Source organism: Scyliorhinus torazame, chromosome 9 (assembly GCF_047496885.1).
Source record: "Scyliorhinus torazame isolate Kashiwa2021f chromosome 9, sScyTor2.1, whole genome shotgun sequence".
NCBI classification, from domain to species: Eukaryota; Metazoa; Chordata; class Chondrichthyes; order Carcharhiniformes; family Scyliorhinidae; genus Scyliorhinus; species Scyliorhinus torazame.
The window spans coordinates 219,203,297-219,225,287 of NC_092715.1; the positions used below are offsets into that span (position 1 = coordinate 219,203,297).

General features: G+C 49.3%; 1 protein-coding gene across 1 annotated transcript in view; it reads left to right on the plus strand.

The window, feature by feature from the left end:
* Positions 1–21,991, plus strand: part of LOC140429749 (trans-2,3-enoyl-CoA reductase-like) — a 271,730-nt gene that overhangs the window by 119,120 nt on the left and 130,619 nt on the right. The window contains exon 5 of the mRNA XM_072517113.1: positions 11,099–11,214. Coding sequence (XP_072373214.1) covers positions 11,099–11,214 — 116 coding nt within the window. The remainder of the gene's footprint in view (positions 1–11,098; positions 11,215–21,991) is intronic.

The window sequence follows — 21,991 nt, forward strand, 5'->3', positions numbered from 1 at the left end:
GTGGACAGTGAGAGCCTTTTTCCTCGGATGGTGATGGCTAGCATGAGGGGACATAGCTTTAAATTGAGGGGAGATAGATATAGGACAGATGTCAGAGGTAGGTTCTTTACTCAGAGAGTGTAGGGGCGTTGAATGCCCTGCCTGCAACAGTAGTGGACTCGCCAACATTAAGGGCATTTAAATGGTCATTGGATAAACATATGGATGATAATGGAATAGTGTAGATGGGTTTTAGATTGGTTTCACAGGTCGGCGCAACATCGAGGGCCGAAGGGCCTGTACTGCGCTGTAATGGTCTATTGTTCCCCCAGACATCTGCCATGAAGATATATTCTCGCTAACTATTTTATGCCAATCTACTAATAGCTACAGCACTGATAAAAGTCATTGAGCTTCTCATGCAAATTATCATTTCTCGAAAGAATTACGTGTAAAAAGATAGAATGAGGTTTTGTTGGTGGTTTCAATATTTCCTGAACACTTAATAATTACAATCAACATATTACCGATTAGGCAGCTGACTTTGTCCTTGCATTTTCTGACTTCCTCCTTCTTGATAAAAGCTTATTAGTTATTAATAACTGGCCATTTCTGGAAATTGAATTATTTCTGAGAATCACCCTAATTGTTGTTCAATGGTGAGGAAAGCTCGACCATTATACCAGAGCTCAGAAGTCACAAAGAGAATAAGGAAGATGTTACAAAGGATGTGCCATACATTAAAGAAGATTTTAAAATTGCATGTGAGTTTCTGAGATCGCATCAGGAGTATTCTATCCAGCTTTGATAACCCTGCTCCAAAGTGGGTGTCTTAGAAGTTATTGTGCATTGCATAAGGGGAGCAGTGATAGTGAAGGACAGTGGGCGCGGTTGAACGGAAAAGTTTATCAGTGTGGTAGCGAACGGAAACTGCTGGGTGTTTCCTGATGGCTGACCTGTCGAGGCTGTCACTGGTATCTATTAATTAAGTCCTTGTGGATGATGTGGACCAGAGGCCTATGATCCGTCTCGACAGTGAATGTCGGTAGGCCGTAGACAGAATCATGAAATTTGAGGATGCCGGTGAGAAGACCCAAGCACTCCTCCTCAGGGACCTTCATCACCTCGATAGCCTTGATTTTGTCTGTGTCCGGGCACACACCATGCTGTGAGATCTGGTCGCCTAGGAACTTGAGCGTCGATGTGCCAGAACAACATTTGGACCCGTTGGCATGTACACGGTGGAATGCCTTCTGGAGACGGGACACATGTTCTTCAGGGGTCGTGGACCATATGATGATGCTGTACACGTACACACAAACCCCTTCAATGTCTTCCATTATCTGCTCCATGATGCGATGGAATATGTCCGATGCCGGGATGATGCCAAATGGTATGCGATTGTAGCAGTATCTGCCAAAAGGCGTGTTGAAGGTGCAGAGCCTTCTGCTGGACTCTTCCAGCTGGATTTGCCAAAATCCCTGTGACGCATCCAATTTGGTGAAGAAGCGCGCGTGTGCCATCTCACTCGTGAGTTCCTCCCGCTTCGGGATGGGGTAGTGTTCCCGCATGATATTCTTATTAAGATCCTTGGGATCAATGCAGATGCGCAGGTTCCCCAAGGGCTTCTTTACACACACCATTGAGCTGACCCAGTCAGTCAGTTCAGTGACCTTGGATATGATTCCTTGTTCCTGAAGATCCTTGAGCTGTGCCTTCAGGCGCTCTCTCAGTGGAGCAGGGACTTGGTGTAGTGCATGGACCACTGACTTGGCATCAGGCCGTAGCAGAATCTTATATCGATACGTGCCCATCTCGTTGAACACATCTGGATACTGGGCGAGGATGTCGTCGATGCCGGCCTGAAGATCCACATGGGAGAATGTCGTGGTGTAAACCCTTTGAATGTGGTTCAGCTGCTTGCAGGCATGCGCACCTAGTAGGGATGCCCTGTCCGGCTTAACAATTTCAAAGCGTAACCGTGCTTGTGTGTGTCGGTTGGATACTTGCAGATGGCAGGATCCCAGTGCCGTGATGGCATTCCCGTTGTAATCCAGGAGCTTGCAGGCAGCTCGAAGGACAGTGGGGGGCTTCTTAATGCGTCTGAAGTCTGCCTGTGAGAGGAGGTTGGCAGAGGCACCTGTGTCCAGCTTGAACTGGATGGGGCAGTGGATGACCTTCATGACTCTTCCCCATTCGTCCTCGGAATCCACAGCTAGGATCGATTGGACTTGCGATGAGTCTGGGCATATTCATACTTTGTAATAATGCCCACACGGTAGGCGTTGTCCAGGCATTCAGTATCTGGATCCGTTGCACTGCCGGGATCAGAATCCTGGAGGCGTTGTTGCCCACTCCGGCAGAGTCATATGCTTGATCTTCAGTAACTGCTCTCTCAGAGGGTCAGAGTGAACTGCAAAAATGATTTGGTCTCTGATATCGCCGAAGTTGCAGGATTGCGCTAGCAGTCTAAGGTTAGTTAAATATGAGTTGAAGGATTCGTCTTTATCTTGCAATCGCTGCTTGAATATTTAGCGCTCGAAGATTTTGTTGGTGTCCACCTCACAGTGGCTGTCAACCTTGTCCAGGATGGTCTGAAACTTTGTCTTGTCCTGGTCTTTAGCGAAGTGAAAGGAGTTGAATATTTCCAAGGCATGATTACCTGCTGTGATGAGGAGAAGAGCTATCTTCCGTGCATCAGACGCACCATTGAGGTCTGATGCTTCGACGTAAAGCTGAAATTTCTGCTTGAATGTCTGCTAGTTGGCACTGAGATTGTCAGGGGTCCTGAGCTGGTGAGGAGCCTGAATCATTTCCATTGTGCCGGTATACATTCGCTGGTCGTCACGGATCTTGCTGAGCTGAACTAACTAGATTGAACAGACTCCTGGTATCATGTTGTGTTATGTAATTTGGAATGACACAAGCTCCCACTTGATGCAGTTTTGAGTAAAAGATGCTCCAGACTTTGAAGTGAGTTCAATGTGTTTTATTGAACTATTAGCACAGTTCTCAATGAGTTCGACTCTCTGCTAATCTAAATGTAGTAACTCAGTCTAACTGAACCATCCTTGCACTAAGTCACGTGCTGGGGTGTGATGCTGAGGATGCACCCTGGGCGCGATTCTCCGACCTCCCCACCAGGTCGGAGAATCGCCGGAAGCTGGTGTGAATCCCGCCCCCCGCCGTGCCCCGAATTCTCCACCACCAGAGATTCGGCGGGGGCGGGAATCACGCCTCGCCAGTCGGCGGGAATCGCGCCGGTCGGCGGGCCCACCCCCGGCCCGTGATGGGCCGAAGTCCCGCCGCTGTCAAGTCTCTCCAGCTGGCGTGGATTAAACCACCTACCTTCCCGGCGGGAGCAGGCAGTGCGGGCGGGCTCCGGGGTCCTGGGGGGGGCGCGGGGCGATCTGGCCTGGGGGGGGTGCCCCCACGGTGGCCTGGCCCGCGATCGTGCCTACCGATTGGCAGGCGGGCCTGTGCTGTGGGGGCACTCTTTTTCTTCTGCCTTCGCCATGGTCTTCACTATGGCGGAGGCGGAAGAGACCCCCTCCCCTGCCCATGCCATGAGCATGCCGCGGGGATGCCGTGAGCGGCCGCTGACGCTCCCGCGCATGCGTCACCCGGTGAAGTCCTTTCGGCGCCGGCTGGCGTGGCGCCAAAGGCCTTTCCCCCCACCCGGCAGAGCGGAAACCACTCCGGCGCAGGCCTAGCCCCTCACGGTGAGGGCTTGGCCCCTAAAGGGTCGGAGAATTCCGCACCTTTGGGGCGGCCCGATGCTGGAGTGATCCGCGCCATTTTTGGCACCGGGTCGTGGACATCGCACCAATTTGCGGAGAATCCAGTCCCCTGTCTCACTCTGTAGATGTTGGCCTGTGGAAAGAGGTGGGGTGTGAGTGCCTCATCCCTTTTATACTGAGATACCACCCTTGAGTGTCCTGACTGCTCATTGGTCGTGCCCTATTCTATGTGTTCATTAGCTGCATGTTTGCATATCATGACACAGCCCCTCCTGGTCCGGCCCCTCCTCATCCTCCTCTTCTGACGAGGCCACATGTTCCTCCTCCTCCACCAATAGCATGTCGCCCTGCTGCTGTGCCAGGTTGTGGAGGGCTCAGCAGGTCACCACAAAGCCTTCGACCCTCCGGGGGGATGTACTGCAGTGCACCATAGAGTTGTCGAGGCATTGGAACCGCATTTTCAGCAGTCCGATGCATCGCTCAATGACAGTCTGGGTGGCCACATGGGCCTCATTGTATCAGGTTTCCGTATCGGTCACGGGCCTCCACTCGGGCGTCATTAGCCAGGTCCAAAGCAAGTAGTCCTTATCGCCCAAGAACCAACCGGTCACCCTGGGTGTCCCTCGAAGACGCCGGGGTGTCCGACTTCCACAGGATGTAGCTGTCATGCGCACTCTCTGGGAAGCGTGCATACACGTGCATGATCTTGAGGTGGTGTTGGTCGCACACAAATTGCACGTTCAGGAAGTGGACCCTTTTCCTGTTTACGAAGGACACTCCTGGACCGTCCGGTGTGTGCAAGGTGACATGGGCCATCCTGTTTATGATGGAGTATTCTGCTGCCAGGCATCTTGATGGGCTTGGTCCAGGTCAAAGTTTACGTAGTTAGCTACCCGGGAAAACAGAGCAGCCGTGACTTCACAAATGCACGTGTGGGCTGTTGGCTGTGAAATGCCGCACAAGTCCCAGCTCGAGCCCTGGAATAAAACCAAGGTGTGAAGGTTCAGGGCCACGGTGACCTTGATGGCCACTGGGAGTGAGTATCCTCCTCCTCCAGGTGGTGCCAAGTCCGCAAGGACATGCCATAGCTGCCTCACCGTACCCTTGTTGAGGCGAAGCCTCTTGCAGGATGTGCTGTCTGACACCACTTCAAATGACCAGCGATGCCTGGACACCTTGGCCTATCGCCAGCCTCCCCCTCTGAGTCTTTCCCCAGCCTGATGGGCAGCCGGGTCTTCAGGGTGTGGGACGGGCCCCTGCATATGGGCTGCCTCTGAAGCCTCTGTTGACAATGTTGATGTTGCCTTCTCTGGCATCTGGCCACCTGGACTACCACCACCACTGCGAGAGCAGTTGCTGCGGGCTCCACAATATCATCCATAATGTGATAATCTGTAAGCAATTGAATAACTTGTGAGACAGACAATCAGTTAGGGCTTCCACCCCGGTAGTTTGAATCCCCCAAGCCTCACCCACCCTTACATCCCTGCCATCTCTCAGGCTGCCATCCAATGAGCTGGTTGTGCTGCGGTACCCCACCCTACACATACAACTCCGGCCGGAGCAGGAGCCTCTGGGCACCGAACCCCAGACGCCTGCTGGGAACAGAACTAGGACTGGGCGGACTACCCATTTTCCAAGATGCCCACTCATCTCCTCCGATCCCCACAGCTGCCACTGCGCTAGCTTCATGTTTTTAAATAACTGCGCTAATGGGAGCTCTCGTGACCGCTCGCTGGGGATCTGATTAGACAACGGGAGTCCGTTAGATAGGGGGTTCTTCCCGTTAATGAGTTAGGGATTGGCCTTAATTGGTGATTATTGGTTTCTCGCCACACCAAGGCAGATCCAGATCTCACCAATGGGAGCGGACCAGTTAGACGGAAATCGATCGCCGTCCGACGCGGTTCTTGATTTCATACTCTCCCGCTATCTAACCAGCTCGCTCAGATTCGAGACCGGCGCGACGCAGCCGTTAGATCACCACCCACTGTATTGTAAATGAATGATTCTGGAAAGTTCGGATGAGCAACAAGATCTTGGTGTTTGCCAACGCAAATCCTGAAAGGTGGTAGAGTAATCTGGGGTAATTGACAAGGTAAAGTGGCTAAAAAAGCATTTGGGCTCCTTGAGTTTATAATTGTAGGGATAGAACAAAAAGTCAAAGAGATCATGTTCTAAATCACCTGTTGGGCCTCAGCTGGAGAACTGGGAAAATTCGAACCACCACAATTCAGGGAGGATGGAAAGGCCTTAGAAAGGTTTGCATGAGGTTTACCAAGGATAAGAAACCCCATTTGCCTCAAAAAAAAAAAAATCTTTAAGTCAAAAACAAAGAAGAAAGAACAAAGAAATGTACAGCACAGGAACAGGCCCTTCGGCCCTCCAAGCCCGTGCCGACCATGCTGCCTGACTAAACTACAATCTTCTACACTTCCTGGGTCCGTATCCCTCTATTCCCATCCTATTCATGTATTTGTCAAGATGCCCCTTAAATGTCACTATCGTCCCTGCTTCCACCACCTCCTCCGGTAGCGTGTTCCAGGCACCCACTACCCTCTGTGTAAAAAACTTTCCTCGTACATCTACTCTAAACCTTGCCCCTCTCACCTTAAACCTATGCCCCCTAGTAATTGACCCCTCTACTCCGGGGAAAAGCCTCTGACTATCCACTCTGTCTATGCCCCTCATAATTTTGTAGACCTCTATCAGGTCACCCCTCAACCTCCTTGGTTCCAGTGAGAACAAACCGAGTATATTCAACCGCTCCTCATAGCTAATGCCCTCCATACCAGGCAACATTCTGGTAAATCTCTTCTGCACCCTCTCGAAAGCCTCCACATCCTTCTGGTAGTGTGCCGACCAGAATTGAACACTATACTCCAAGTGTGGCCTAACTAAGGTTCTATACAGCTGCAACATGACTTGCCAATTCTTATACTCAATGCCCCGGCCAATGAAGGCAAGCATGCCGTATGCCTTCTTGACTACCTTCTCCACCTGTGTTGCCCCTTTCAGTGACCTGTGGACCTGTACTCTTAGATCTCTTTGACTTTCAATACTCTTGAGGGTTCTACCATTCACTGTATATTCCCTACCTGCATTCGACCTTCCAAAATGCATTACCTCACATTTGTCCGGATTAAACTCCATCTGCCATCTCTCCGCCCAAGTCTCCAAACAATCTAAATCCTGCTGTATCCTCTGACAGTCCTCATCGCTATCCGCAATTCCACCAACCTTTGTGTCGTCTGCAAACTTACTAATCAGACCAGTTACATTTTCCTCCAAATCATTTATATATACGACAAACAGCAAAGGTCCCAGCACTGATCCCTGTGGAACACCACTGGTCACAGCCCTCCAATTAGAAAAGCATCCTTCCATTGATACTCTCTGCCTTCTATGACCTAGCCAGTTCTGTATCCACCTTGCCAGCTCACCCCTGATCCCGTGTGACTTCACCTTTTGTACTAGTCTATCATGAGGGACCTTGTCAAAGGCCTTACTGAAGTCCATATAGACAACATCCACTGCCCTACCTGCATCAATCATCTTTGTGACCTCCTCGAAAAACTCTATCAAGTTAGTGAGACACGACCTCCCCTTCACAAAACCATGCTGTCTCTCACTGATACGTCCATTTGCTTCCAAATGGGAGTAGATCCTGTCTCGAAGAATTCTCTCCAGTAATTTCCCTACCACTGAAGTAAGGCTCACCGGCCTGTAGTTCCCTGGATTATCCTTGCTACCCTTCTTAAACAGAGGAACAACATTGGCTATTCTCCAGCCCTCCAGGACATCACCTGAAGACAGGGAGGATCCAAAGATTTCTGTCAAGACCTCAGCAATTTCCTCTCCAGCCTCCTTCAGTATTCTGGGGTAGATCCTATCAGGCCCTAGGGACTTATCTACCATAATATTTTTTAAGACACCCAACACCTCGTCTTTTTGGATCTCAATGTGACCCAGGCTATCTACACACCCTTCTCCAGACTCAACATCTACCAATTTCTTGTTTTTGGTGAATACTGATGCAAAGTATTCATTTAGTACCTCGCCCATTTCCTCTGGCTCCACACATAGATTCCCTTGCCAATCCTTCAGTGGGCCAACCCTTTCCCTGGCTACCCTCTTGCTTTTTAGGTACGTGTAAAAAGCCTTGCGATTTTCCTTAACCCTCTTTGCCAATGACTTTTCGTGACCCCTTCTAGCCCTCCTGACTCCTTGCTTAAGTTCCTTCCTACTTTCCTTATATTCCACACAGGCTTCGTCTTGTGGTAGTATGTATTAGGGGTCATGTGGGACTGTGAAGCCGTGATGCTATTGGCTGACAGATCCCAGGTCCTGGTTGGTTGTTGACTCCTGGCTCCGCCCTGAAGGCGGAGTATAAGAACCCGAGCTTCTCCCCGCCGCTCCATTCTGTTGCTGAACTGCTGGGGACAAGTCTCGCTTAATAAAGCCTCATCGACTTCATCTCTACTCGGCTCTCTCGTAAGTCATTGTGCGCTACACGTCTGTTCCCAGCCTTTTAGCCCTGACAAATGCCTTCTTTTTCTTTTTGACGAGGCCTACAATATCTCTCGTTATCCAAGGTTCCCGAAAATTGCTGTATTTATCCTTCTTCCTCACAGGAACATGCCGGTCCTGAATTCCTTTCAACTGCCACTTGAAAGCCTCCCACATGTCAGATGTTGATTTGCCCTCAAACATCCGCCCCCAATCTATGTTCTTCAGTTCCCGCCTAATATTGTTATAATTAGCCTTCCCCCAATTTAGCACATTCATCCTCGGACCACTCTTATCCTTGTCCACCAGCACTTTAAAACTTACTGAATTGTGGTCACTGTTCCCGAAATGCTCCCCTACTGAAACTTCTACCACCTGGCCGGGCTCATTCCCCAATACCAAGTCCAGTACCGCCCCTTCCCTAGTTGGACTGTCTATATATTGTTTTAAGAAGCCCTCCTGGATGCTCCTTACAAACTCCGCCCCGTCTAAGCCCCTGGCACTAAGTGAGTCCCAGTCAATATTGGGGAAGTTGAAGTCTCCCATCACAACAACCCTGTTGTTTTTACTCTTTTCCAAAATCTGTCTCCCTATCTGCTCCTCTATCTCCTGCTGGCTGTTGGGAGTCCTGTAGTAAACCCCCAACATTGTGACTGCACCCTTCTTATTCCTGATCTCTACCCATATAGCCTCACTGCCCTCTGAGGTGTCCTCCCACAGTACAGCTGTGATATTCTCCCTAACCAGTAGCGCAACTCCGCCACCCCTTTTACATCCCCCTCTATCCCGCCTGAAACATCTAAATCCTGGAACGTTTAGCTGACAATCCTGCCCTTCCCTCAACCAGGTCTCTGTAATGGCAACAACATCATAGTTCCAAGTACTAATCCAAGCTCTAAGTTCATCTGCCTTACCCGTAATACTTCTTGCATTAAAACATATGCACTTCAGGCCACCAGACCCGCTGTGTTCAGCAACTTCTCCCTATCTGCTCTGCCTCAGAGCCACACTGTCTCTATTCCCTAGTTCTCCCTCAATGCTCTCACCTTCTGACCTATTGCTCCCGTGCCCAACCCCCTGACATTCTAGTTTAAACCCTCCCGTGTGACACTAGCAAACCTCGCAAGCAGGATATTTATGCCTCTCCAGTTTAGATGCAACCTGTCCTTCTTATATAGGTCACACCAGCCCCAGAAGAGCTCCCAGTGGTCCAGATAATGGAAACCCTCCCTCCTACACCAGCTGTTTAGCCACGTGTTTAGCTGCTCTATCTTCCTATTTCTAGCCTCACTGGCACGAGGCACAGGGAGTAATCCCGAGATTACAACCCTAGAGTTCCTGTCTTTTAACTTTCTGCCTAGCTCCCTGAACTCCTGCTGCAGGACGTCATGCCCCTTCCTGCCTATGTCGTTAGTACCAATATGTACAACGACATCTGCCTGTTTGCCCTCCCCCTTCAGGATGCCCTCTACCCGTTCGGAGACATCCTGGACCCTGGCACCAGGGAGGCAACATACCATCCTGGAGTCTCTTTCACGTCCACAGAAGTGCCTATCTGTGCCCCTGACTATAGAGTCCCCTATTACTATTGCTCTCCTGCGCTTTGACCCTCCCTTCTGAACATCAGAGCCAGCCGTGGTGCCACTGCTCTGGCTGCTGCTGTTTTCCCCTGATAGGCTATCCCCCCCGACAGTATCCAAAGGGGTATACCTGTTCGAGAGGGGGACAACCACAGGGGATTCCTGCACTGACTGCCTGCCCTTTCTGGTGGTCACCCATTTCTCTGCCTGCACCTTGGGTGTGACCACATTTATATAACTGCGAGCTATGATGCTTTCCGCCACCTGCATGCTCCTAAGTGCATCCAATTGCTGCTCCAACCGAACTGAACTGTGAGGAGCTCCAGTTGGGTGCACTTTCTGCAGATAAAGTCATCCAGGACACTGGAAGCCCCCCGGACCTGCCACATCTCGCACTCAGAGCACTGCACCCCTCTAACTGACATTGCATCAATTAATTAAAATTAAAAGTTTAAAAAAAAATTTTTTTTTTTTAATGTTCCTGTTAACTATCTGTTTCCTAGCACTAGATTTCTAATATAAATGTGAAAGCTAAATCTAGTACTCTCCGATCTCTGGCTCAGATACCCCTCTAAATTATAATTAAGTAATTATGTTTAATTAGTTACCAATGCTTAATTTTTTAAATTTAGTGTCGATTCCCAACCAGCCACTCAGGCCACAGCTTTTCTATGATGTCACTTCAGTTTCCCCCCCCCGACACACACAATTTGAAAAAGGTATAAAAGTAAAAATGAGTAAAAATCACTTACTTACCTTCTTACCTTCTGAGTGTCTTAGATGTTCTCAGGTTCTCTCCCTGTCAGAGACTGCTCCTCCTCCTCCGAAGTCCTTCATCTTCCACAAAGACAGAAACATGGAAGCTCACGCTTTTGCTCTTTAAAGAGTCTAGGTCAACAGGCCTGATCCCAGGTCGGTAACCCCTAGCTTAATCCATGCACACCCATCAGATAGCAACTATGTTCTGGTTCTCTCAGCCTAGTGGGCTGAAACAAATCAAATCATCTTTGAATAAAATAAATAGACAAATGGTTTCACAGGCCAAAGAAAGGGAAATCACAGACCGTCTTGGTTCACTAGTTGTGTCTTGGACATCCTCTGAGTGAAAAATAATTATAAATTGCATAGTTCTGGGAATAACATACTGCACTGATTTATTCCTGTCAATAGTTCAGGTTCACTGTTGCCTGCCTAGTAATAGAAATCTTGATATGATTTTTTTTCAAATCAATCTCTTCTGAAACCTTGTTCATAACGAATGAAGCTGAAATACATGACCTCTCTTTCTAGGTATTTCTAACAGAATATACTGGGTGTCTCTTACTCTACCTGATGTTTTATTTTCGCTTACTAAATCTGTATGGTATGGAGGCTATAAACCACCGGAGCTGCCACCCCGTGATGCAGTAAGTAATTTGTACCATTTTCTTTATTACTCTGAGGTTTCTCTGATGTACCTATTGTTGTGTTATTATTATGAGCTTAATTACTGTACAAAACACAAGGTAACAACCACCGATCATAAGGGATTGGATAGGCATGCTGTACATTTATTTATTAAGACTAGGCACATGAGAACAGTTATACATACATATAAAACTTGAAGGCATTAGAGTTGTGTGTGTACTGTTCAAAGCAAATGAGTGACTCAGACTGGATCACATGACACAATTCACTTCTAGTGATGTCATGACAATATCCCTTAAAAAGAAAGGGGGATGTTGTAATATGCCTTTTGAGATATTCTCCCCTTCCAAATGAGTATAACTATTTACAATACATGTTCATCTTTAGTTACCATTACACCAATGCATAGAACTGATGAACTCATCAGTCTCTTAAAATGTAACGGTAATCTGCTAGTCTGCCCTGATCCTGTAATGGTAACATTGTTTGTAGGTTTCTTCAATTGTTCACAGTCATTTTTGAGATTGTCATTCTTGGATGTTGTTTCTGGTTGCATTTTGATCTTGTCCTAGATGCAATTGGACTATACAGTGGTTGGAATTAATCTGATTTGTCCTCGGTTATGCCTCAACATAGCATCTTTGTAATGACTTCATAGGACCTTGGTTCTGAACAGGGGTGGGATTCTCCGTAATCGGCGCAATGTCTGCCGACGGGCGCCAAAATCGGCGTGAATCAGTCCGGCATCGCGCCGCCCCAAAGGTGCGGAATTCTCCACATCTTATGGGGCCGAGCCCTTACCTTGAGGGGCTAGGCCCGTGCTGGACTGATTTCCACCGCGCCAGCTGGCGGGAAAGTCCTTTGGTGCCCCGCCAGCTGGCGCGGAAATGATTTTGCTGTGCGGCGCATGCGCGGGAGCATCAGCGGCCGCTCACAGCATCCCCGCACGTGCGCAGTGGAGGGGGTCTCTTCCGCCTCCGCCATAGTGGAGACCATGGCGAAGGCGGAAGGAAAAGAGTGCCCCCACGGCACAGGCCCGCCCACGGATTGGTGGGCCCCGATCGCGGGCCAGGCCACCGTGGGGGCACCTCCTGGGGCCAAATCGCCCGGCACACCCCCAGGACCCCGGAGTCCGCCCGCGCCGCCGTCCCCCGCCGTCCCAAAGGTGGTTCAATCGACGCCGGCTGGCGTGGGTTGACAGCGGCGGGACTTCGGCTCATCGCGGACCGGGGGATTCCCGCCGACCGGCGCGGCGCGATTCCCGCCCCCCGCCGAAACACCGGTGGCGGAGAATTTGCGACGCGGCGGGGGCGGGATTCACGCCAGCCCCTGGCTTCACGCCCCAGATTCTTGTCACCTCAGTTGGTTGTCAAATACCTTCTGTGACATCCTGGACGTGAGCTTGCTGTCCCAACTGTAAACGTGGCAATTGTGTACCCACATTATTATTGTGCACATTGGTACTCTTCTCTTGTGGTTTTAAAAGTTGATCCCCAGTTTCGGAGAGAGTAGAATGGGTAACAGTAGGTAAATGTTTAAGTGCTGCTCTACCAAACATGAGCTCTGCCAGTGATGGAACGGTTGCACTTAAGATGTCACTTCTAGGGTAACATTGCAATGAGTAGATCATGCTGGTCTGTCTACATTTGGGATTTCAAAGTGCAAATCATTCATTCAGCTTGGCCGTTAGATCTAGGGTTATGAGGAGAAGTATTTTGATCGCAATTCCACTTCTTACACACATTCTGAAATGGCTTGCCAATGACTTGTGGACTTTCATTCATTATGGTCTCTCTGGACACACCAAATAAGATGAAAATAACACTTTAAGATTGTGTGCAACAGTTGTGCTTGATGTATTTTGCAAATGTTGGATAATGGGGTACATGGTAAAGTAGTTGGTGATGATGAAGTCAGTGCCATGGACATGAAAGAGGTCCGATGTGACTTTGAACCAAGGATGGGTAGAAATGTCATGTGGAATCAATTATATTTTGTGCTGACTTTGTATATGTTCTTGAGATGCCTCACACTTCTTAGAGTCGTAGAGTCATAGTTGTTTACAGCATGGAAACAGGCCCTTCGGCCCAGCTTGTCCATGTCACCCAGTATCTATCACAAAGCGAGTCCCACTTGTCCGCATTTGGCCCATATCCCTCTATACCCACCCTGCCCATGTAATTAACTGTTTTTTAAAGGAGAAAATTGTACCCGCCTCTACCACTGCCTCTGGCAGCCCGTTCCAGGTGCTCACCACCCTCTGTGTGAACAAATTTCCCCTCTGGTCTCTTTTGTATCTCTCCCCTCTCACCTTTAACCTATGTCCTCTAGTTCTAGACTCCTCTACCTTTGGGAAAAGATGTTGACTATCTATCCATCTTATCAATGCTCTTCATTAGTTTATAGACCTCTATAAGAACACCCCTAAGTCTCCTATCCTCCAGGGGAAAAAAGTCCCAGCCTATCCAGCCTCTCTTTATAACTCAGACCATCAAGTTCTGGTAGAATCCTCGTAAATCTCTTCTGCACTTTTTCTAGTTTAACACTATCCTTCCGATGATGCATGCTATGATTCTTGATCATGACTTCACTGTCACTGTTCATACATGGCCTATAGATAGTCTCTTGTGAGTCCTCTGTCCAACCTAAGTCCTTACGTGAATGATGAAGTTGTTGAAAAATATCAGGTCACAAAGATTCTGTTATAATGACCTGTCAGCTTGCATTTTCCTGGAAGTTTAATGTTGCAACTCCCTCGAAACTGCAAAATTTGTCAAAACATTCTGGATATTTCGATGTTACGTCATGAATTGAGGTGGTAAGAGCAGTTTTTGAGGTTGATCTACCTGCTGATGCCTGACTGATTCCAGGGTCTGTTATCACAGTTTACTGATAGACCTGCAATCCCTGGACCTTAAGTTTCCGCAAGTAGAAAATTTTTGATGCCCAGGAATATTGCATTCCGGGACTATGGATCCTGCACCTGCTATTAGTCTATATATTTTTGTCTATATATGTGTTTCTGGAACAGACCTCTGCATTCACCTGAGGAAGGAGCAGCGCTCCGAAAGCTAGTGACATCGAAACAAACCTGTTGGACTTTAACCTGGTGTTGTAAGACTTCGTACTGTGCTATTAGTGAACCATTGTATGCTGAAAGTTTCACGGTAGCACGTTTCGCCATGACCTTCTGTTGATACATGTCTTTTAGAATTCCCGAGGCAGTGTGTTGGTACTTATCCCTATGTCAATCTTGGCTAATAATGAATAGTTACCAACTTTCTTATGACAGATCATTTGAATCTTGGCAAACATTTCAGACGGTATGGCAGCATTCCATGAGATTGAAGGTGTGAACCATATGTTCACCACACTTCACCTCATAGTACAAGCCATCGTCATTTTCTGGTTTGTCAAATCGCTTCATGCAGATGTTTCTGGTGGGATACTGGATGGTTGTCTTCGTATTTGAAGGTACCCATTGTGTACGATCTGGTTGGATTAGTGCATGGCTCTTTGTAGCTGCATCAGTCTTTGCTCTAGTGCACTGCAGCTGCCAATGGCCCTTTCTGATAAAAACCTTGCAGAATTAATGATTCCTTGGTGCATACAGAAGCCCACACGTTCCATATGTCTTGTTAGATTTGTGTTCTAGTGAATGGGTCACCACGCAAACATGGGGCAGGTTTAGCTCAGTTGACTGGACAACTAGTTTGTGATGCAGAGGGAGGCTAACAGCACAGGTTCAATTCCTGCACTGGCTGAGGTTATTAATGAAGGCCCCATCCTCTCAACCTTGCCCCTCACCTGAAGTGTGGTTAAATCACTATCAGTCAGCTCCCCGCTCAAAGGGGAAAGCAGCCTATGGCCACCTGGGACTATGGCGACTTTACAACAATTGGGATTGTACTTAGGACCTATCAGGCTATCCAGACTTGCTTAATATTGCTTCACATTTATGTGCATCGTTTAGTAGCACCCTATCACTGTTATCTCCTCCATCGCCTTCAGCCTGCACTATCTCTGAAACACTCCCCAGTACTACAGCCCTCGCTCTTTTTTTAAAATAAATTTAGAGTACCCAATTATTTTTTTCCAATTAAGCATGGCCAATTCATCTAACCTGCACATCTTTGGGTTGTGGGGGTGAGACCCACGCAGACATGGGGAAAATGTGCAAAGTCCACACTGACAGTGACCTGGGGCCTGGATACGAATCCAGGTCCTCAGTGCCATAGGCAGCAGTGCTAACGACTGCACAATTGTGCCGCCCCTAGCCCTCACTCTTTTTGTAACTCCTTCCGGGCCCTACAACCCTCCCCATCTCCATAACCTCCTTCAGGCCCACAGCCCTTCCTCTCTTTGTTCTTCCTCCAGCCCTACAACTCCCCCCTCGTGTAGCTCATGCCCTACCATCTTTCCTCCCTTAAAGCTCCTCCAGCCCCTATAACCCTCCCACGCTCTGCAACCTCCTCCAATCCTACAACCCTCCCTCTCTCTGGAATCTCCACAGTGGTTAGCACTGTTACTTCACAGTGCCAGGGATCCAGCTTGGATCATTGTTTATGCGGAGTATGCAGGTTCTCCCTGTGTCTGCGTGGGTTTCATCTGGGTGCTCCGGTTTCCTCCCACAAGTCCCGAAAGAGGTGCTTATTAGGTGAATTGGATCTTAGTCGCCACATTCCGGCGCCTGTTCGGGTACATTGGTGGAGAATTCAGAATGTCCAATTCATCTTGCAAGCACGTCTTTCGGGATTTGTGGGAGGAAACCGGAGCACCCGGAGGAAACCCACATGGACCACCGGGAGAACGTGCAGACTCCACACCGACAGTGACCCAGGTGGGAATCGAATTTGGGACCCTGGCGCTGTGAAGCAACAGTGCTAACCACAGAATCTCTTCCTGATTCGGAACCGGTTTTCCAATGTCATCCATCTCTAGCTTTTTAGGATCCTTCAGTTCTTTTTCTGTTAATTCTGATGTGTTCAGTCTGTGTGGACCTTCATTCCCAGTGGCTCGGCAATTTTTTATGGTTTACTTGTCTGGTTCAGACAGACCTGAATCAAGAAACCATTCGCTCTGTTTAAGCAATTTGAATTTAGTTAAGTCCCAGCTGAGATGGGCTGGGAAATAAATCATTTCTTTTTCAAATGAGCAAAGCTTTCCATGATGAGCCATGACTCATAATAGGGGAATTTCAAACCATTAGATATCTGTAAGAAGGTGCTAATGCCCTCTGTGAATGCTGACAATCAAATTCAAGAGAAATACATGAACACCTTTTGTATTTCTAAGGCAGAATACCAGCCCTGGAGACAGTGCTTTTCCCAACCCACAATAAACAAAAGCAACTATTTGTGACTTATAATATGCCACGGTGATGTTAATGGCTTGACAGTTACCTACACCCCAAAACAATGAGTTTCAATGGGGTGGGTGGGTTTGGGGGGGGGGGGGGAGGTGAAGGGGGGGCCTGGTTGGTTATCCAAAACCATGTTTGATGTGTTGGGTGTTCACATACAGGTCACCAACACTTGAAATAGTGCAACACTATTTTATTGAATCAGTAACTGTTTAAACATACTTAGATTGTGGGTTAATACGATACTAGCTTTAACTAAAGACCTCTGCCTTGTCCTAACCAGTTGATGCACTCAGCACATGGTGAATGTCTGTGTTGCAGGCTGTGAGCTCTGTCCTCCTAGCTAGCTACAACTCGAATGCGCGGGAACTCTGATGCTCCCTGTCTTTATTGTGCGTGTGCTCTAACTGGTGATTGTCTGCGGTGTTGTGTATGATGATTGGTCCTACTGTGTGTCCATAAGTGTGTGTCTGTACCATGATATATTGGTGTATATTATGACATCCCCCCTTTTATAAAAAATGTACCTGCGTGGCAATAAATAGTGTATGGTGAATGTTCCTGACTACATGCGTGCAAAATATTTACAGGACGATGCACATAAAAACTAAGCTATTTACATGGGAAGGTGCCTGGTGCAGAAAAAAACAGTGTGTCACAAGAATAACGAGATGAACACTATATACAAACCACTTGAACGATTAAACGGAAGAACAGAACAAATCAGAAAGTCCATAAGTCCACAAAGTTCACAAATTAGGTCTCTGAGCTGGGCGACAAATTCTGGTTGACCGCCTCAAGGGTGGGTCAGGAGCCGCCGGCTGAGGAGCGGGCTGGACTGCGTCAGAGTGAGGAGGATGCAGAGTGACGGGAATCTCTGCATAGTCCAGGTCAGGGTCAACACGAGGGCGTGGCACTGGTGGAGGATCAAGTAGCGAGCGCGGAACGAGACGAAGGGCATGTCGATTGTGGCGCAGAATGGAGCCATCCAGTAGACAAACCAGGAACGAGCGGGGGACCATCTGTCGAAGAACCACTGCGGTTGCAGACCAGCCAACATCCAGAAGATGGATGCGGACATTGTCATCTGGAGCCAGAGCAGGGAGATCAGCTGCACAAGAGTCATGAGCCGCCTTGTGCTGTGCACAAGACAGTTGCATTTGTTGAAGGATCGGAACGTGGTCGAGGTCTGGGACATGAATGGACGGCACCATCGTCCTCAGGGTGCGACCCATGAGCAGCTGGGCTGGCGACAGGCCAGTGGACAGCGGGGCCGAGCGATAGGCCAGGAGGGTGAGGTAGAAATCGGACCCAGCATCGGCAGCCTTGCAGAGGAGCCGTTTGACTATGTGGACGCCCTTATCCACTTTGCCGTTGGATTGGGGGTATAGGAGACTGGATGTCACATGCACAAAGTTGTACCTCCTGGCAAAGTTGGACCATTCCTGGCTTGCGAAGCAGGGGCCATTGTCCGACATCACAGTGAGTGGGATGCCGTGTCGAGCAAAGGTGTCCTTACAGACACAGATAACTGCAGACGATGTGATGTTGTGTAAACGTACCACCTCTGGGTAGTTTGAAAAGTAGTCTACAATCAGGACATAGTCCCTGCCCAGCGCGTGGAAAAGGTTAATGCCGACCTTGGACCAAGGGAACGTGCCCAACTCATGGGGCTGTAGGGTCTCACATGGTTGCGCCGGCTGGAAGCGCTGACAAGTGGGGCAGTTGAGCACTGTGTTGGCGATGTCGTCATTGATGCCGGGCCAGTACACTGCCTCTCGGGCCCGTCTCGGCACTTCTCCACGCCAAGATGGCCCTCATGTAGCTGTTCGAAGACGAGCTCGCGCATGCTGAGCGGGGTAACAATGCGGTCCAGTTTCAGGAGAAAACCATCGACAACCGCCAGATCATCTCTGATGTTGTAGAACTGCGGGCATTGGCCCTTGAGCCACCCGTCTGTTAGGTGGCGCATGACATGCTGTAGCAAAGGGTCAGCCGCTGTCTCGCGGTGAATTTAGACGAGGCATCCACCCGTGGCAGGTAGATTGGAGGCCACGAAGGCCACATGGGCGTCAACCTGGCAGACGAATCCCGCTGGGTCACACGGAGTGTTGACTGCCCTGGAGAGAGCGTCGGCAATGATTAGGTCTTTGCCCGGGGTGTATACCAGCTGGAAGCCGTAACGTCGGAGCTTGAGCAGAATACGCGTCTTTCTGTATTATATTGACCAGCGGGCGATGGTAGGTATCGACGGTGAATTGGGGAAGGCCGTACACATAATCATGAAACTTGACAACACCGGTCAACAGTCCCAGGCACTCCTTTTCTATCTGCGCGTAGCGCTGTTCTGTGGGGGGTCATGGCGCGTGACGCGTATGCAACGGGGGCCCATGATGAGGCCTCATCGCGTTGCCGGAGCACTGCCCCAATGCCAGATTGGCTGGCAACGGTCAAAATTTTTGTCTCTTTTGCTGGATCAAAAAAGGCTAAGACAGGGGCCGTGGTGAGTTTGGTTTTGAGTTCTCTCCATTCGCGCTCGTGGGCAGGAAGCCATTGGAAGTCTGTTGTCTTCCTGACCAGGTTCCTGAGAGCCGTGGTATGAGAGGCTCGGCTCGGGATGAACTTCCCTTGGAAGTTGACCATGCCCATAAATCGGAGGACTGCCTTCTTGTCCTCTGGAGTTTTCATGGCTGTGATAGCAGCCACCTTGTCCGCATCCGGCCGCAAACCCAACTGCGAGATGTGGTCCCCTAGGAACTTGAGTTCCGTCTGACCAAAGGAGCATTTGGCTCTGTTGAGGTGTAGGCCCTGCTCCCGTATGCGTTTGAACACGCGCTGGAGGCAACTGACATGCTCCTGCGGGGAGGTGGACCAAATGATTACGTCGACGACATAGATGCGAACACCTTCAATGCCTCCCATCATTTGTTCCATGATCCTGTGGAACAGTTCTGAAGCCGATATGATCCCAAACGCCATCCTGTTGTAACAATATCTGCCAAAGTGGGTGTTAAAGGTACACGGTTTCCTGCTGGATTTGTCGAGCTGGATTTGCCAGAATCCTTTTGAGGCGTCAAGTTTGATGAAGAGCTTGGTGCGAGCTATCTCGCATGTGATCTCTTCGCGCTTGGGAATTGGATAATGCTCCCTCATGATATTGCGATTCAGATCCTTGGGATCAATGCAAATTCTCAGCTCGCCGGAAGGCTTTTTTACGTACACCATGGCACTGACCCAGTCGGTTGGTTTCGTAACTCTTGAGATCACTCCTTGGTCCTGGAGGTCCTGCAGCTGCTGCTTAAGGCGGTCCTTAAAGGGTGCTGGGACTCTGCGAGGTGCATGCACCACAGGTGTGGCATTCTGTTTGAGTAGGATCTTGTAAGTATATGGGAGCGTGTCCATGCCTTCGAAGACGTCATGGTGCTGGTCGATGATGGCGTCGGGATGCACCCTGAAGTCAGCGTCCTGGAAGGCAGGCGAGTCATCAGGAGAGAGACAGTGAACTCTTTGAATGAGGTTCAACAGCTTGCAAGCCTGTGCACCAAGCAGGGAGTCCTTCGAGGAGCCCACAATCTCGAAAGGAAGGATTGCTTTCCGTGACTTGTGCGTCACTTCAAGTATGCACAAGCCGGTAGCAGGAATGATGGTGCCATTGTAGTCCAATAGCTGGCAGGCCGATGGAAGGATGGCTGGTTTGACATGAAGGCTTTGGAAAGCAGACCACGCCATGAGATTGGCGGAGGCACCAGTGTCCAGGCGGAATCGTATTTGGGACCGGTTGACCGTCAGGGTGGCACACCACTCATCGTCTGGATCGATGCTGTATACCAACAGTGGCTGGTGTCTTTGCTTCAGGGACAGCCTGTTTTTCGTTACGACACCGACTCGAAAAGGCGCCTTCGAGTCCTCGGTGTCACTGCTGTGTGGGAGGTCCGCATCGGATTCGGTGACCGTGGGTTGAATTGCCCGAACCATCTTGCGAGGCTGGCTGAAGTGATGGGAGTTGGCAGGCTGAGCTGCTCGTCAGAAGGCAGCATAGTGGCTAAGTCTTCCACATCGTAGCCATTGTTGAGATTTTGGGGGGCATTGCCGCTTTAAATGAGCGGAGCCACAGTTGCCGCACGTCGTGACGTCAGCACGTTCGCTGCAGCACCGTGCATGCGCGGTGCGGTCGTGCGTGGTGCACGCTTGCGCATTACGTTCCTCAACGTCGCCGTCCCCTCGTTTGGTGCGTACAAGCGCGGGAGTCCGCGAAAAGCGCCGAAATGGCCACCCTCATCCAAGCTGAGGCCCTGGAGCTGTTCAATCACTTGGATCTGTTCCGCCTTGTGGGGACCTTGCCGCGCCGTTTCAGCCGCTTGTATATGGGAATACCGACTCGTGGCGTTTTTTCAACTCAAGGTGCCTGTGCCTTCTCCCCTCATGGACGTCTCAGTCCTAGAAAGATGGATCACCCTGTGACAAATGACGGACGCATCCTCAGAAGAAACACTCCGTTAGACTTTTGATTCTGGATTCTGGACTCACATAAAACCATAACTTGTCCATAACTTGTATTTTTATTATGGTGTGGTCCTGCACCATTTTTTCCCTTTATCCCTCTTTTGTTGTTTGCGTTCAAAAAGGGATAGATGTTGCAAAATCCCTTTCCGCTTGTTGTGTGTGTGTGTGAAATAAACTAAATCTTTTTTTTTCTCATCTTGAGTTTGCTTTACGAGTTATTCATAGAGAATTGGAACATTCCAAATTTAAGGTTGGGAAAATATGGTACCATTTAAAAAGGGGGAAATCAAAAATCTTAAAACACCTTTCTGCTTACCAATGGGTAGTGAGAGGAGAAATCAGGATTGTTTAAATGAACCATCTCCTGTTGGTAACAGAGAGTAGGTCAGCTGCAATTAGGACTGGGTAATTTTGTGGATATTCTGGCACGATCCCTTCAAACTTTCATGTAAGACACAGGTCTCGATGGCGGTCGCTAGGGTGAGTTGCTTTACTTTGAGGAGCTGCTGACGTAGGGGGTCCGACTGAACACCGAAAACGGTCTGGTCACGTATCATGGAGTCGGAGATGGGCCCGTAGCTGCAAGATTGCGCAAGGATGCGGAGGTGCGTGAGAAAGGATTGGAAAGGTTAATCCTTACCCTGCAAACGCTGCTGGAACATGTAGCATTCAAAACTTTCATTCACCTCTATGCTGCAGTGAGTGTCAAACTTGAGGAGGACCGTCTTGAACTTCGTCTTATCTTCATCATCTGCGAAGGTGAGAGAGGTGAAAATGTGGATGGCATTGTCCCCAGCCGTGGAGAGGAGAAGAGCAATCTTTCTGTTGTCCGAGGCGCCCTCCCTGTCCGTGGCTTCGAGGAAGAGCTGGAAGCGCTGTTTGAAAATCTTCCAGTTGGCCCCGAGGTTGCC